Genomic DNA, 14,117 nt, shown 5'->3' with positions numbered 1-14,117 from the left:
GGCCTAGTGTCTTAAAAATTTAGGACAAGGTCCTAATGACACACCTTAAAATGAATGCATTGTGTTTTGTGCTGCTAATCCTCTTTAAAAGTTTGTCAAGGCTTAGTTTGAGAAAATCAAATCCTATCAATCACAAAGGGTAAAGTGAGACAAAACCAACATTGCTACAGAAGATCAAGGGCAATTTACCTTATGACCTCTGTCCTACAGATAGATATGCCTAATCATCAGACAGATGCTTATGAAGAATATTTCTGTCTTCATTATATTGAGGATAAAAAATAAATACTAGCTAAGGAAGGCTACTTTACAAACAACAATCTGCTACAGTGACTTCCAATTACTGCTCTTCCTTATCCACATAAAAAGAATTGAGGGTTTGAAATTAGAAACCTCTCAAATTAGAAAAGATTCTGGGAAAAAGTCACAATGATCTCAAAGGAAGTAAGTGACAGAGGTAATTTCAAATGTCACAAATGCCACAGATGCTTTATAACAATCAAGGTTAACAGATTTCACAGGTAGGAATTACTGTCATATTCTCAAAGCATTATGCTCTAAATTCATTCCATAGTACCAAATATAAAACTGGTTTACTTTTGGGGGAGGATTGGGCCACACCCGGTGATGCTCAGGAGTTGATCCTTGTTCTGCACTTAGAAATCACTCCTGGCAGGCTAGGGGGACCATATGGGATGCCGGGGGATCGAACCCAATCAGTCCTGGGTGGGCCACATGCAAGGCAAAAGCCCTACTGCTGTGCTATTGCTCCAGCCCCCTAAAACTGTTTTTTGTTTTTTTTTTTTTTTGGTCACACCCGGTGGTGCTCAGGGGTTACTCCTGGCTGTCTGCTCAGAAATAGCTCCTGGCAGGCATAGGGGACCATATGGGACACCGGGATTCGAACCAACCACCTTTGGTCCTGGATCGGCTGCTTGCAAGGCAAACACCTCTGTGCTATCTCTCCGGGCCCCTAAAACTGTTTTCTTACCTAACTTTATAATGTACATTACCAAGAGGCAAGGTGTTTTGCAAAGTATTCTCTAGATGTCACAGAATCTGTTTAACATTATGTTCTGATGTTAGTTTCAACTATTTCTAGCCTGTACCCTAGAGTTATAGTCACACCTCCTATTAAAAATAACTATGATTTTTATAAAATTGTAATATATGCTCAAAAACAATGAATTTTTTTTTCTATCACTGAGTAGGATCAGAAGTGAGAAGTGATCTTGCCTTAAAGACAAAGAACTCTGAACAAGCACCATCATCTTTTGAAGATAGTTATTTTAGAGAACAGGCAAAATAAACCCCCCACCATTTTTCTCTAGTAGATAAGGGGAGCTAGTTCAAAATGAAAAGACTTTTAGGGCTGTTAACATTTAGACTATAGGTTTTTCCTACCTCTCCCTGTCTCCCAGCCCACTGCAACAATGAAGGTGCTGGTGAGCTACTACTAATGAATGGGGCCTGACCATACCTTCATGAGTAGGCTCGGGGTCAGGTGTAAGTGAGATGTCATCCAACTCTCGAAGGCAGAGCCATTCTCCATCCATAGACACTCGGAATTTGCAAAGGTAGATGGTCTCCATGGCAGCCTGTGTGATCTTGTCAGTGGTGGGGGTTGGCATATCGGTCGGAGGCGTCAGAGCAGACATGATGACTCAGCTGGGACCACAACACACTTACACACTTACACAATTACACACACACACGCTAATAAAACCTCCCCTCCAAAAAAAAAAAAAACAAAAAAAACAACCCCAAATTCAAAGCACTGGAACAAAGCTCTCAAAAAAAGAGGGTGGGGAGGTTAAAAAAATACAGAAGGAAAAATATCTTCTGGCTCAAGAACCAACTGTTAAAAGAGAAATAATTCTAAACTATCTTTTCCCATAGACAATTCCTACCCCTTAACAAAAGATGGTGTTTTTCTTCTCCCAGCTTCCTCTTCTTTTATCTTCCCTACCCTATTCCCTTCCTTTTTTCAGCTGAGCTATAGGCTTTAAATCCTGCACAGCCGATGCCACATCTGCTGGTTTTAAAAAACTGGCCTCTGCATGAGTAAGTGAAAAAAAATCTTCCTTCTTTGTGCAGGAAAAATTAAAGAAAAACAAACAAACAAAAATAAATCTGTCTTTGCAATTCAGCTTAAAAAAAAATCCTGAACTGAAGAAATCACTTCCAGGATCTGCTCAGAGGAGCCGGGATGCTGAGTTCTAATAGGATTGGTTGTGCGCAGTAAGCAGGGTGTTGACCAAAATGGCTGACTAATGAACTGAACTGAAAATTCAGGCTCATGTGACCAGCTGCTCTGAACATAGGGCAAGCAATTCCCAGGATGCTTTATAGATGCTGCTGATGCAGGAAGAGCAATTAGGCTGCTTGCTCTCATCCTGCACAACCCACTTTCAGACTATGCTAGTCAAACTGAGAACAGACATAACACAATGCACAAATCCTCATCAATTCCTCTCACTTTAGGAAAGCAGAGCTGGACAACAGGAGGGTAATTAATATTGGAAAATAATTCACAGCAAGACTGACAAGAGGTGATTCAAGAAGCAACTCTATCCTTTATCTTTATTTATGCAGCTTTTACATTCTTTACATTTTCTTCTGAGAAAAATAATATTTTAAGAAAATCTAGAATGATTTACAATTTAAATAGCATTTTCTCTGGAATGATTTTCCTGGATAGAAATGGAAAAGTCTTTGACTCAAAAAAAGTAAACGCCTCCCTAATATATGTCAGTTTCCCCACTTTTATTTTTCAAATAATAATGTTCCCTCTTATTTGTATCAGGAGACATAAAATGATGAGTTATTTTTTGCACCTGTGTCGAAGTCGAGTCCACTTATCTAATACTAACAAAGATTCTGTTTCCCACATTTTAATGTTGCTTTTAATTTAGCAAGTTTCTGCATTAAGCAAGCCCTACTTTTGATTAGAAAATTATGTTATCTTTTTAAAAATGTCCTCATCTAGGAACATTCTACAGACACATTATCATTTTATCTTTTTTGTTTGTTTTGTTTTTGGGTCACACCCGGCAGTGCTCAGGGATTACTCCTGGCTCTACACTCAGAAATCGCTCCTGGCAAGCTGGGGACCATATGGGATGCCGGGATTCAAACCACCGACCTTCTCCATGCAAGGCAAAAGCCTTACCTCCATGCTATCTCTCCGGCCCCTATCATTTTCTCTTAAACCCACAATTGAGGGGCCGGTGAGGTGGCGCTAGAGGTAAGGTGTCTGCCTTGCAAGCACTAGCCAAGGAAGGACTGCGGTTCCATCCCCTCGTGTCCCATATGGTCCCCCCAAGTCAGGGGTGATTTCTGAGCGCTTAGCCAGGAATAACCCCTGAGCATCAAATGGGTGTGGCCAAACAAAACAAAACAAAACAAAACAAAACCCATCAATTGACCTAACAATTCTCATGCACATGTGTATTATCTGATGAGGCATGTTCATACTACCTTGGTAGTAGTTTTCTAAGCAATATACATAATATGGAGATAAGAGGTAACATAGATGACTATTTTTTTGTTTTGATTTTTGTTTTTCTATTTAAGGATTTATTTTTATGCTGGTACATACAACCCTAAATACATCCAGGGCCAGGAAGACAGCTTAAAAGGTTGAACAGCAAGCTCTGCATTGAGGAGTTCAGATTCAACTCTTGCATGTATGGTTTCCTGAGTACTGCCAGGAATGACCCCTGCCCACCCCATCCTCCAAAGAAAGCATATAATATTAATTGGTTGGTTTTAGGACAATACCTGACTGGGGGACGATTTGTGGTGCCAGAGAAGAACCACCAGGATGCAAGGCAAGTGCTTAATCCTGTATGATCTCTCTGGTCCCTGTGGATTCTTTTTTTATAATAAAAGGGATGGGGAGAGGAATCAGCAAGTTAGTTAGGAAAACAACACATTACAGTTTTATTCCCTTCTTTTTACAACATTATCCTTTATCTGGTCTCAGAGCTACTTATTCATTTACTCATTTAATATGCACTAAGATCAAACACTTTCAAAGCAGCAAAGCAAGCACTGAACATGCTGCAAACAATCAGGGCTACTTTTTCAAAGGAGTAGAGTCTATATATATTTGAATACTGAACCTTCACTTAACACATTCATATTTAATTACAGTTCAAACCCTTTCTTTTTTTTTGGTTTTTGGGTCACACCCGGCGGTGCTCAGGGGTTACTCCTTGGCTGTCTGCTCAGAAATAGCTCCTGGCAGGCACGGGGAACCATATGGGACACCGGGATTTGAACCAACCACCTTTGGTCCTGGATTGGCTGCTTGCAAAGCAAATGCCGCTGTGCTATCTCTCCGGGCCCTCAAACCCTTTCTAACCAGACACATATCTTCCTTAATATTTAGAGCAGATAGACAACAATTTTACTTTCAGCCATGCAATAGTTCAAAACCTAGTAAACAGTCATTAGGATATTTAACTTAATACTAAATAGTTCTTAGAAACACAATGCCAAATAGTTGATTTATCTCTATATGAAATCCAAACTCAAGGTCAAGAGACTGATGATGGCTTAGTGGCAAAACACCAGCTAAAGAATTCAATCCTGGGCCTAACGTGATAGCTAGGCCTTGAATGCACCTGAGCTGGGTTCAATTCCCAACATCCCATATGGATTCCCCAAGCCTGCCAGGAGTGATTTCTGAGTGCAGAGTTAGGAATAACCCCTGAGTGCTGCTGGGTGTGGCCCAAAAACCAAAAAAATAAGAGGCAAATCCTAGGGTTGCTAACATGGACTGAATGTAATAACCAGGTCATTGCTGCCTGGGACCCCACGCAAAACATAAAACTAATGATCTCTGGTGATATTCAATAGGTGTTTGTAGGTAATGCAATCAAAAGAGCAAGTACTGCAGCTAGGTGTGTGACCTTTGTTAGGCCTGTTGTGTGTGTGTGTGTGTGTGTGTGTTTGTTTGGGGGGAGCCACACCCGGCGGTGCTCAGGGGTTACTCCTGGCTATCTGCTCAGAAATAGCTCCTGGCAGGCACGGGGACCACATGGGACGCTGGGATTCGAGCCAACCACCTTAGGTCCTGAATTGGCTGCTTGCAAGGCAAACACCGCTGTGCTATCTCTCCGGCCCCTGTTGTGTGTTTTTAACACAAGTAAAGTGTGAGCTCAGAAACCACAAACACTAAAGAGGGGAAAGGAATGGAAAAATGAAGATCAAAATAAAGCAAAAAGAAAAAAACGACGCTCCAGAGGTCACTGATAGACTTTTGAAAATATAGAACAGTGATTAATTGATATGTCTGAATGAGCAGGGACTACCTAGGGTCCCACTCAGCCTTAAAAATAAGTCTGTTACAACACATGACAATATTTTTTCCATCAAGCACCCAATAATCATTTACTAACCCTGAACAAGAGATTTGGATGTATTGCGACAGAGTAGCACAACAGGAATATCCAGATTTTATAAAGAGAGAAACAAGGGCCTTTCTTACAAAGGCCCTACTCTTCAGGTAGAGGAAGACAGAAGGAAGCCTAAAATTTGCCCAGGAGAGACAAACTGGCCTATACTGGTTCCCCTGGACTTTTTCAGTGTCAGAACGCATTAGTAGTCATTTCAGAAACAGGAACCAGGAAGTCAGGAAAACCTGTATTTCCACAGTTTTATCTGTTTACAAGCAAATACCTTGGGTCTTCAGCATGGTTATTGTTAAGAAGCAATGAATTTACTATGAAAGCAAGCACAATTTGTAGGGGACTAATAAAAATAATTCTAAATATTCCTTAGGGCTGTTTCTTACATTTGTTTTACCATGCAAATCTACTAGCTTTGACTATGAAGATACTATTAAATCATCAGTTAGCTATACAAACCTTTATTTTTTCCCTCATAATCTCATTTCCCTCCATAAATAACAGAAAGTATAACCTTCATTCAAATAGTTTCACATTTAATCCCACAAGTGAATAATGACTCCTTTTTATAAAGTGTTTTTAAGAAGATGGGGTACAGTTTGTAGACCTAAAACAGAATGAATAGGTCTTTGTGAAGTTCAAATCCAGCAGTTTCACCAACTAACTACACAGCCTGATTTTTGCGTGCTGTAGTTGATCCAAACAGCTCACAGTTCAAAAATTAGAAGTTACATTTCTTGTAAAGTATATTTGCACCCTGTTATTACAATTAGAAAATGGATTAAGATATTTACCATTAATTGACTTGTATTTTCTTTTGTGGGGTTTATAAAAAACACTAACTCCTTAAAAGAATCCTATACAAGTACATACTACTATTCCTTTCCAACACAAAGAAAACCAAAGTTGAACCATGCAACTGGCCCAGATCACACAATTCACAAGTTGGAAGATTTGGAATTTCAAGATTATTACAATTTAGATGCTCCAAAAGTTCATACACACAGACATATATATACATTATATATTTTAATATTGTACAATTTCACTCTCTCCAACGAATTAAATTTTACACAGAGAGGGAAAAGATACACAAGCATACTCACACCACCTCTACCACCAACAATATCAACAAATCCAACCAAAAGCACTTAACACAAGCAAGGTATTCACACATTTTCCTAAATAGGCTTTTCTGTAATTTTGATTTTAAGAGGACATTTTTACACCTCATATTTCCTAAACTATACTCTCCACTGAGTCACTCTGACTCATTAGCTCAGAATTTTAGTATGTGAGCATTTTCTTAAAGTCAAAATCACAGCATGCATTTGTTTTCCTGACTGAAGGACAATGTCTCCTGACTACTCTATCATCACACGTAGGAGAGAACTAAAAATCATGTTTTAGAGTTTGCTCCATATACACTTACTCAGTCTGTTACACACATAAAAGAATTCTTAATCCAGTGCTGGCCATAGATGTGGCTCAATACACGTGGTTCTAAATTTGACCTCTAGCAATAGGGGAGTGAAAAGGAGAGAGAATATCTAATACAGATAGGTCTAGGACATAAGTCAAAGGCTTGGAATGGTTTTGGGCTCCTTCCTCTGGCATCACAAGGCATCTATCCTGAACACCACTATTGAGCATCTTCCCCACCAAAATCACCCCCACAGAACTTGATACATAAAAACAGAAGATAGGGAGCATTAGTAAAGCAGGTAAGACATTTGTCTTGCATGGGACTGACCCAATCTGCGACATCCCATATGTCCCATATATCCAGAACAATGCCAGGAATGATTCCTGAATGCAGAGCCATGTATGACCCCCCTGAGCATTGCCATGTGTAGTCCCCCAAAAAAAACAATACACAAAGTTTTAAAAACTATAGACTTCTTTTTTTAAATTAATATCTTTATTTAAGCAGCATGATTACAAACATGTTTATAGTTGGGTTTCAGTTACACAAAAAAGAACACCCACTTCACCAATGCAACATTTCCACTACCAATGCCGTCCATCTCCCTCCATAGACTCCTTTTTTGTATGTTTGTTTTGAGTCACTCAGAAATCACTCCTGGCAGGCTCGAGGGGATCATATGAGATGCTGGGATTCGAACCACCATCCTTCTGCATGCAAAGCAAATGTCCTACCTCCATGCTATCTCTCCGACCCTAGACTTATTTTCTTAAAAGATTCATTCTAGAGCTTCTAAGTAATAAAATTCATTCTATATTAATTCTTTAAAATATAACTAGTATTGGGGGCGAAGCGATAGCACAGCGGGTTGGGCATCTGTCTCGCACATGACACAGTTAACCCAGATTCGATCCCCAGTATCCCATATAGTCCTTGAGCCTGACAGAAGTGATTCCCAAGAGCAGAGCCAGGAGTAAAGTCTGCGCACTGTTAGGTATGGCCCAAAACCACCTCTGCAAAAAAAAAAAAAAATGTATATGGTGGTAATTTACTTATTCTTTTTTTTGGGGGGGCCACAACCTGTGACACTCAGGGGTACTCCTGGCTATGCGCTTGGAAATAGCTCCTGGCTTGGGGACCATATGGGATGCCGGGGATTGAACCAAGGTCCATCCTGAATCAGAAGCATGCAAACCAAACGCCCTACCACTGTGCTATCGCTCTGGCCCCAGTTTACTTATTCTATAGGTTGCTTTATTAGAGGGATTACTCCTTTGCATTATAAACAATTTTCTGATCCATTTCCACACTGGTGAACATCTGGGTTATTCTGATTTCTTCACTTTTAACAAGATTATTTGCATACCTTTCAGAAATAGATTTCCTGTGGGCATATCAAGTCTCAGTACTTTTGAAAGTTAAGAGATCATTTTCCGGAGCCGGAGAGATAGCACAGCGGTGTTTGCCTTGTAAGCAGCCAATCCAGGACCTAAGGTGGTTGATTCGAATCCCGGTGTCCCATATGGTTCCCCGTGGTGCCACGAGCTATTTCTGAGCAGATAGCCAGGAGTAACCCCTGAGCGCCGCCGGGTGTAGCCCAAAAACCAAAAAAAAAAAAAAAAAAAAAAAAAAAAAAAAAGATCATTTTCCCACAGATTGGGAGAAATTATTTGTCCACTACTCATCTGATAAAGAGTTAATATTCAAGATATCTATTCAAGTACTGTTAGAACTTTACAAGAAAAATCACACAACCCCATCAAAAAATGGGGAGGAAAGGTGAACAGAAACTTCCTCAAAGAAATATAAATGGCCAAAAAAACATTTAAAAATGCTCTACATCTGGGGCTGGAGCAGTGGCGCAGGGAGTAAGGCATCAGCCTTGCATGTGCTAGCCTAGGACGGACCATGGTTTGATTCCCCCCTCCCCCTGCATCCAATATGGTCCCCCAAGCTAGGAGCTCATAGCCAGGAGTAAACACTGGGTATGGTCGAAAAACCAAAATAAAGCTCTATATCACTAATCATGAGAGAAATACGAAAACAACAAGAACAACAACAAAACAAATAAAGAGATGCAACCTCACACCATACAATCTGGCATATACCACAAAGAACAAAAGCAACCAGTGTTAGCATGAAGGTGAGGGGAAAAAAGACTCTCATTCACTGTTTGAAAAACAAACAAACAAAAATGTTTGAAAAACAATATGGACTTTTTCAAAAAAAAAATAAGGAATTTAATTTTCACATTACCTAGAAATTCTTCTCTGGGAATACATCCTAATGCCCCCAAATCACAATGTAGAAAAACCATCTGGATTCCTATGTTCAGTGCAGCACTATTCACAATAGCCAAAATCTACAAACATCTCAAGTGCTGCTCAAGAACAGATGACTTGATTTAAAAACACAATACAATACTATGCAGCCATTAGAAAAAAATGAAGTCACGATATTTTCAGATGTATGAATATGGAGAATATCATGCTGAGTCAAGTAAGTAGAGAGAAGGGGACAGATATAGAATGACTGCACTCATTTAAGGGATTTAAAGAAATATAGGAGACTAATACCCCAAAACAATAGAGACTAAGGGAAGGAGGACTGGTCCTTAGTAGAAAGCTTGCCACAATGCAGGGAGACCAGTTAAGTTAGAGAAGGGGCCATTATGATCATGACAGTGGGAAGTGATCACTCTGAACAATAACTGACTGCTGAAGGAGGTAAAGTACTATATGTGATACCCTTTCAGTAACAGTATTGTAAACCACAGTGCCCAAAAGGAAACTGGTAGACACTGGTAGAAGGAAGTGGACACTGGTGAAGGAATGGGTGCTCGAACACTCTGAAACTCAGTTATAAACAACTTTATATCTCATAGTAATTCAATAAAGAAAAATATTAATTATAAAAAGGGACCATATCCCTTTTTTCCTTTTTACTTTCTGTTGTTGTTCATTGTAAATATTGATTGTTCCAGGGGCAGCATGCTTGGTTGTGCTACATATGGAACTGCTATATTTCCTGGGCTTCTAGCTCACTTCTTTTTAGTTCTTTGTTTCTTTTTGGGGCCACACCGGGTGGCGCTCAGTGGTTACTCCTTGCAGACTAGGGGGAGGGGGAGAGAGGAGGGGAGACCATATGGGATGCTGGGAATCAAATCTGGGTCAGCTACCTGCAATGCAAATGTCCTAGCCCCTATGCTATCATTCCTGCCCCCCTCTTTTGTTCTCTTCTTTTTTTTTTTTTTTTGCTGGGGGGGTAGAACTCAGGACTTACTATTGGCATTATCCTTAGAGATTACTACTGGTAGGGTTTGGGGAATCCTATGGGGGTACTGTGCCTCAGACCCTGGTTGTGCATGTGCAAAGCAAGAAGCCAATCTGCTGTGCTATCTCTCAGGCTCCTTCATTTCATTTCTTTTTTTTTTTTTTTTTTTTTTGGTTTTTGGGCCACACCCCGGTGACACTCAGGGGTTACTCCTGGCTATGCGCTCAGAAATCGCTCCTGGCTTGGGGGACCATATGGGACATTGGGGGATCGAACCGTGGTCCGTCCTAGGCTAGCATGGGCAAGGCAGATGCCTTACCCCTTGAGCCACTGCTCCGGCCCCCCATCATTTCATTTCTTATACAGTTATCCTAGCCTACTACTTTGAGTTCCTATTTTATACATAAACACTTATAATCTGCTAGCAGCTGCAATGAAATCAGTTTGTGAAGTTCACAGGTTCTGTTTCCCAAGATTTCCTGGGTCACAGTTTCACAATTTAGGTGAAATTTCTCTCCATGTTTTATTAGATGCTGTTAGCACAAAAAGTATAGATAGATAAATTATCATGATGGTAACATTGGTAGAAAGTCCCTACGTTTCTTTGAAATGATAAGATCATTCAATTGAATGATCAAGTTTTTTTAAGCATATCACTTTAGTTCTTTACTCATTTCCTTCCCCTTTACAGAACAAAAATCTATTATGGCCATTCTTGTGTGTGTGTGTGTGTTGCTTGCCAAGAAGTTCTGGGGTTTTGTCTGGGGGGTATCACCTTGAGATATTGGATCTATTAGTTCAGTGTCTAGTTGGTGATGTAGTGCTGATCAGGAGTACAGTATTGGAAATGACCAGGGCTATAACCTGCTAAGAGGGTTATAATGGGGATAAAAGTGGAGACCTGGTGCATGTTATCCAGTTGATTGGAGAGTATAAAAGGAAAACAGGGTGAGATTCAGAACATGTCCCTAACAAAAGGGAATCACAGGTGTGGAATGTCACAAGGGTGGCTTAGACTTTGAACCTTCCAGACAATCTAAAGGATCAGACACCAAAAGATAATCATTTAAAAACCCTTTCCCATTTTAATGGCCCACATTCTTGGATCATAATAAAGAAAGCTCATCCACGACCTTTGTTAAAAAGGTATGAAAGAAGAAAGGCTGGGACTAGAGAGATAGCACAGTGGTAAGAGTTTTGCCTTGCAAGTGTCCAACCCAGAACTAAAGGTGGTTCTATTGCTGGTATCCCATATGGTCTCCCAGTTTGCCAGGAGTGATTTCTAAGTGCAGAGCCAGGAGGAATCCCTGAGCACAGCCAGGTGTAATCCAAAACCAAACCAAAACAAACAAACAAGGAGAAAGGCTTTCTCTGAATCCTTCTTTAGGAGACCCCTCTTACATCCAGGGGCTTCCCTATATTCCCTTCCCTTAAAATCTTTTCTGAACTCAGCCACTTGATCTCTTGCTTTAGGTCTTGAGGACAACTTTCGTACCAGAACCCACTGTAACACTTTGAATTATTTCCCTGGACCCTGTTATAATAGTCTGCTTATGGTGAACTTTTACAATTTTACATTTAAATATTTAACTGCCTTCATAATATTTTTTATAATATTTTTATTGAGACCAATGTGAATTACAAGTCTTTCACAGTTATATTTAAGGTACATAGTGAGAGTGAATTAGGGCAATTCCCACCACCAGTGTTGACCTCCCTCTGCCAATATTCCCAGAATACATCCTATACCTCCACCCTTAGCTGTCTGGACTGCTAGACTAACAGGTCCCTTTTGTGTATAGCTTGTTGTAGTTTGGGTCTCTTGATTCTATTGTCATTGTCTTTGGGTTGGGTGGTTAGGTCTGGTCATTATTTTGTTTTTGTTTTTGGATCACACCCAGCGGCACTCAGGAGTTACTCCTGGCTCTGTACTTAGAAGTCGCTCCTGGCAGGCTCAGGGTGACCAGATGGGATGCTGGCATTCGAACTGGGGTCCGTCCTGTGTTGGCTGTGTGTAAGGTAAATGCTTTACTGCTGTGCTATCGCTCTGGCCCAGTCTGATCATTGTTTATTTCCACCTAATGTTCAGGCTTCATACTACTTTGCAGATATTAAACAAAACCATCATCATAATAATTAAAAAATGATTATACCCTAGCAGTTGTTATTATTTTGCTGGAAACAAACACCAACATTACTACAATGTATATATATTTTTGTTAACCCAATTAGTAGAAGATAATAAAGAATTCCTAATATAATGACTAAAACTGACTTTCTGATACAGTTGCAAAGATTTACACATGTAAGTAAAATATTTAGAAGACCTAGGTCTTTGTTTTCTTTGTCTATTTGTTTGTTTTGGGGGCCACACCCAGCGGCAGACTCAGGGGTTACTCCTGACTCTGTGCTCAGAAATCGCTCCTGTTGGTCAGAGCGATGGTACAAGCAGTAAGGCGTGTGCCTTACTTGAGCTAACCTAGGACAGACTGCGGTTCGATCCCCCCGCATCCCTTATGGTCCCCCAAGCCAGGAGCGATTTCTTTTTTTCTTTTTTTTTGGGGGGGGGCCACACCCGGCAGTGCTCAGGGGTTACTCCTGGCTGTCTGCTCAGAAATAGATCTTGGGGGCCGGAGAGATAGCATGGAGGTAAGGTGTTTGCCTTTCATGCAGAAGGTTATCGGTTCGAATCCCGGCGTCCCATATGGTCCCCTGTGCCTGCCAGGAGCAATTTCTGAGCATGGAGCCAGGAGTAACCCCTGAGCACTGCCGGGTGTGACCCAAAAACCACAAAAAAAAAAAAAAAAAAAAAGAAATAGATCTTGGCAGGCACGGGGGACCATATGGGACACCAGGATTCGAACCAACCACCTTTGGTCCTGGATCGGCTGCTTGCAAGGCAAACACCGCTGTGCTATATCTCCGGGCCATCCAGGAGCGATTTTTAAGTGCATAGCCAGGAATAACTCCTGAGTGTCACCGGGTGTGGCCAAAAAAGAAAAAGAAAAGAAACTGCTCTTGACTTGGGGGACCATATGGGATGCCAGGGATCAAACCTGCATCTGTCCTGGGTCAGCCGAGTGCAAGGCAAATGCCCTACTGCTGTATTACCACTCCAGCCCCTTAGAAGACCTTGCTATATTTATGCTTATTGATTTATTCAGAGGTAAAATAAAATTAAGTTTAGCTTCACAAAGACCATATGCTTCAATAACCAGAGATCTGTCTTTTTTGTACACCCTCTAAACATTTGTTTTTTGTTTTTGTTTTTGGGCCACACCCATTGACGCTCAGGGATTACTCCTGGCTAAGCGCTCAGACATTGCTCCTGGCTTGGGGGACCATATGGGTCGCCGGGGGATAGAACCTCTGTCAATCCTAGGCTAGCACTTGCAAGGCAGATGCCTCAGCCCTAGCACCACGGCTCCAGCCCCACCCTCTAAACATTTGTGTATTCTTTTAATTGTCACTTTTTTTTTTTCTAATATGAGACACTCCATATTGCAGCCCTCAGGGGTTCCTTCTGGCTCTGAGCTCAGAAATCACTACTGGCAGGCATAGGGGACCATATGCAATGCAGGAATTCGAACCACCGTCTATCCTGGATAGGTCTATCCTGGATAGGTCGCATGCAAGACAAATGCCCTACCGCTGTGCTATCTCTCAGGCCCTATTTTTGACCTCTTTTTTCCTCTACTCGTGCCCATTCCAAATTTTATAAAATCAGGCTGCAATTGTGTTCCCAAAAATGGCTCATTCTAACACAGGAACCTACTATGTGCTAGGGCTATAAAAAAATAGATAATATACAAGAAACAGATAACAATCCTATGTAAATATTGCTAAGTTCTTGTCTTTACAAATGGCTATTTATTGTTGATTACATATGTAAATACTTCCCCGTTTGTGACTGCTGAATTTCACACAAGTCTGTGACTTGTGAATTAATTTATTTTTAGTATGTCAGGCTCTCTGAGTAGAACAAAGAACAGGATGTTTGC

General features: G+C 40.8%; 1 protein-coding gene across 4 annotated transcripts in view; it reads right to left on the bottom strand.

Annotated features, from left to right (window-relative positions):
- Positions 1 to 14,117, bottom strand: part of RUFY3 (RUN and FYVE domain containing 3) — a 94,545-nt gene that overhangs the window by 73,256 nt on the left and 7,172 nt on the right. Inside the window, exon 1 of one of the 4 annotated variants that reach the window (XM_049789914.1) lies at positions 1,481 to 2,339. The exons of 1 other annotated variant lie outside the window; for it this stretch is intronic. In XM_049789914.1, coding sequence (XP_049645871.1) covers positions 1,481 to 1,658 — 178 coding nt within the window. In that variant the 5' untranslated portion in view covers positions 1,659 to 2,339. Of the gene's footprint in view, positions 1 to 1,480; positions 2,340 to 14,117 lie in introns of those variants that run through there. 2 more of the 4 variants (XM_049789912.1, XM_049789913.1) reach the window with 2 other exon arrangements.

Source organism: Suncus etruscus, chromosome 16 (assembly GCF_024139225.1).
Source record: "Suncus etruscus isolate mSunEtr1 chromosome 16, mSunEtr1.pri.cur, whole genome shotgun sequence".
NCBI lineage: Eukaryota > Metazoa > Chordata > Mammalia > Eulipotyphla > Soricidae > Suncus > Suncus etruscus.
The sequence above is the reverse complement of the archived record's forward strand: the minus strand, read 5'-3'. Positions and strand labels throughout refer to the sequence as shown.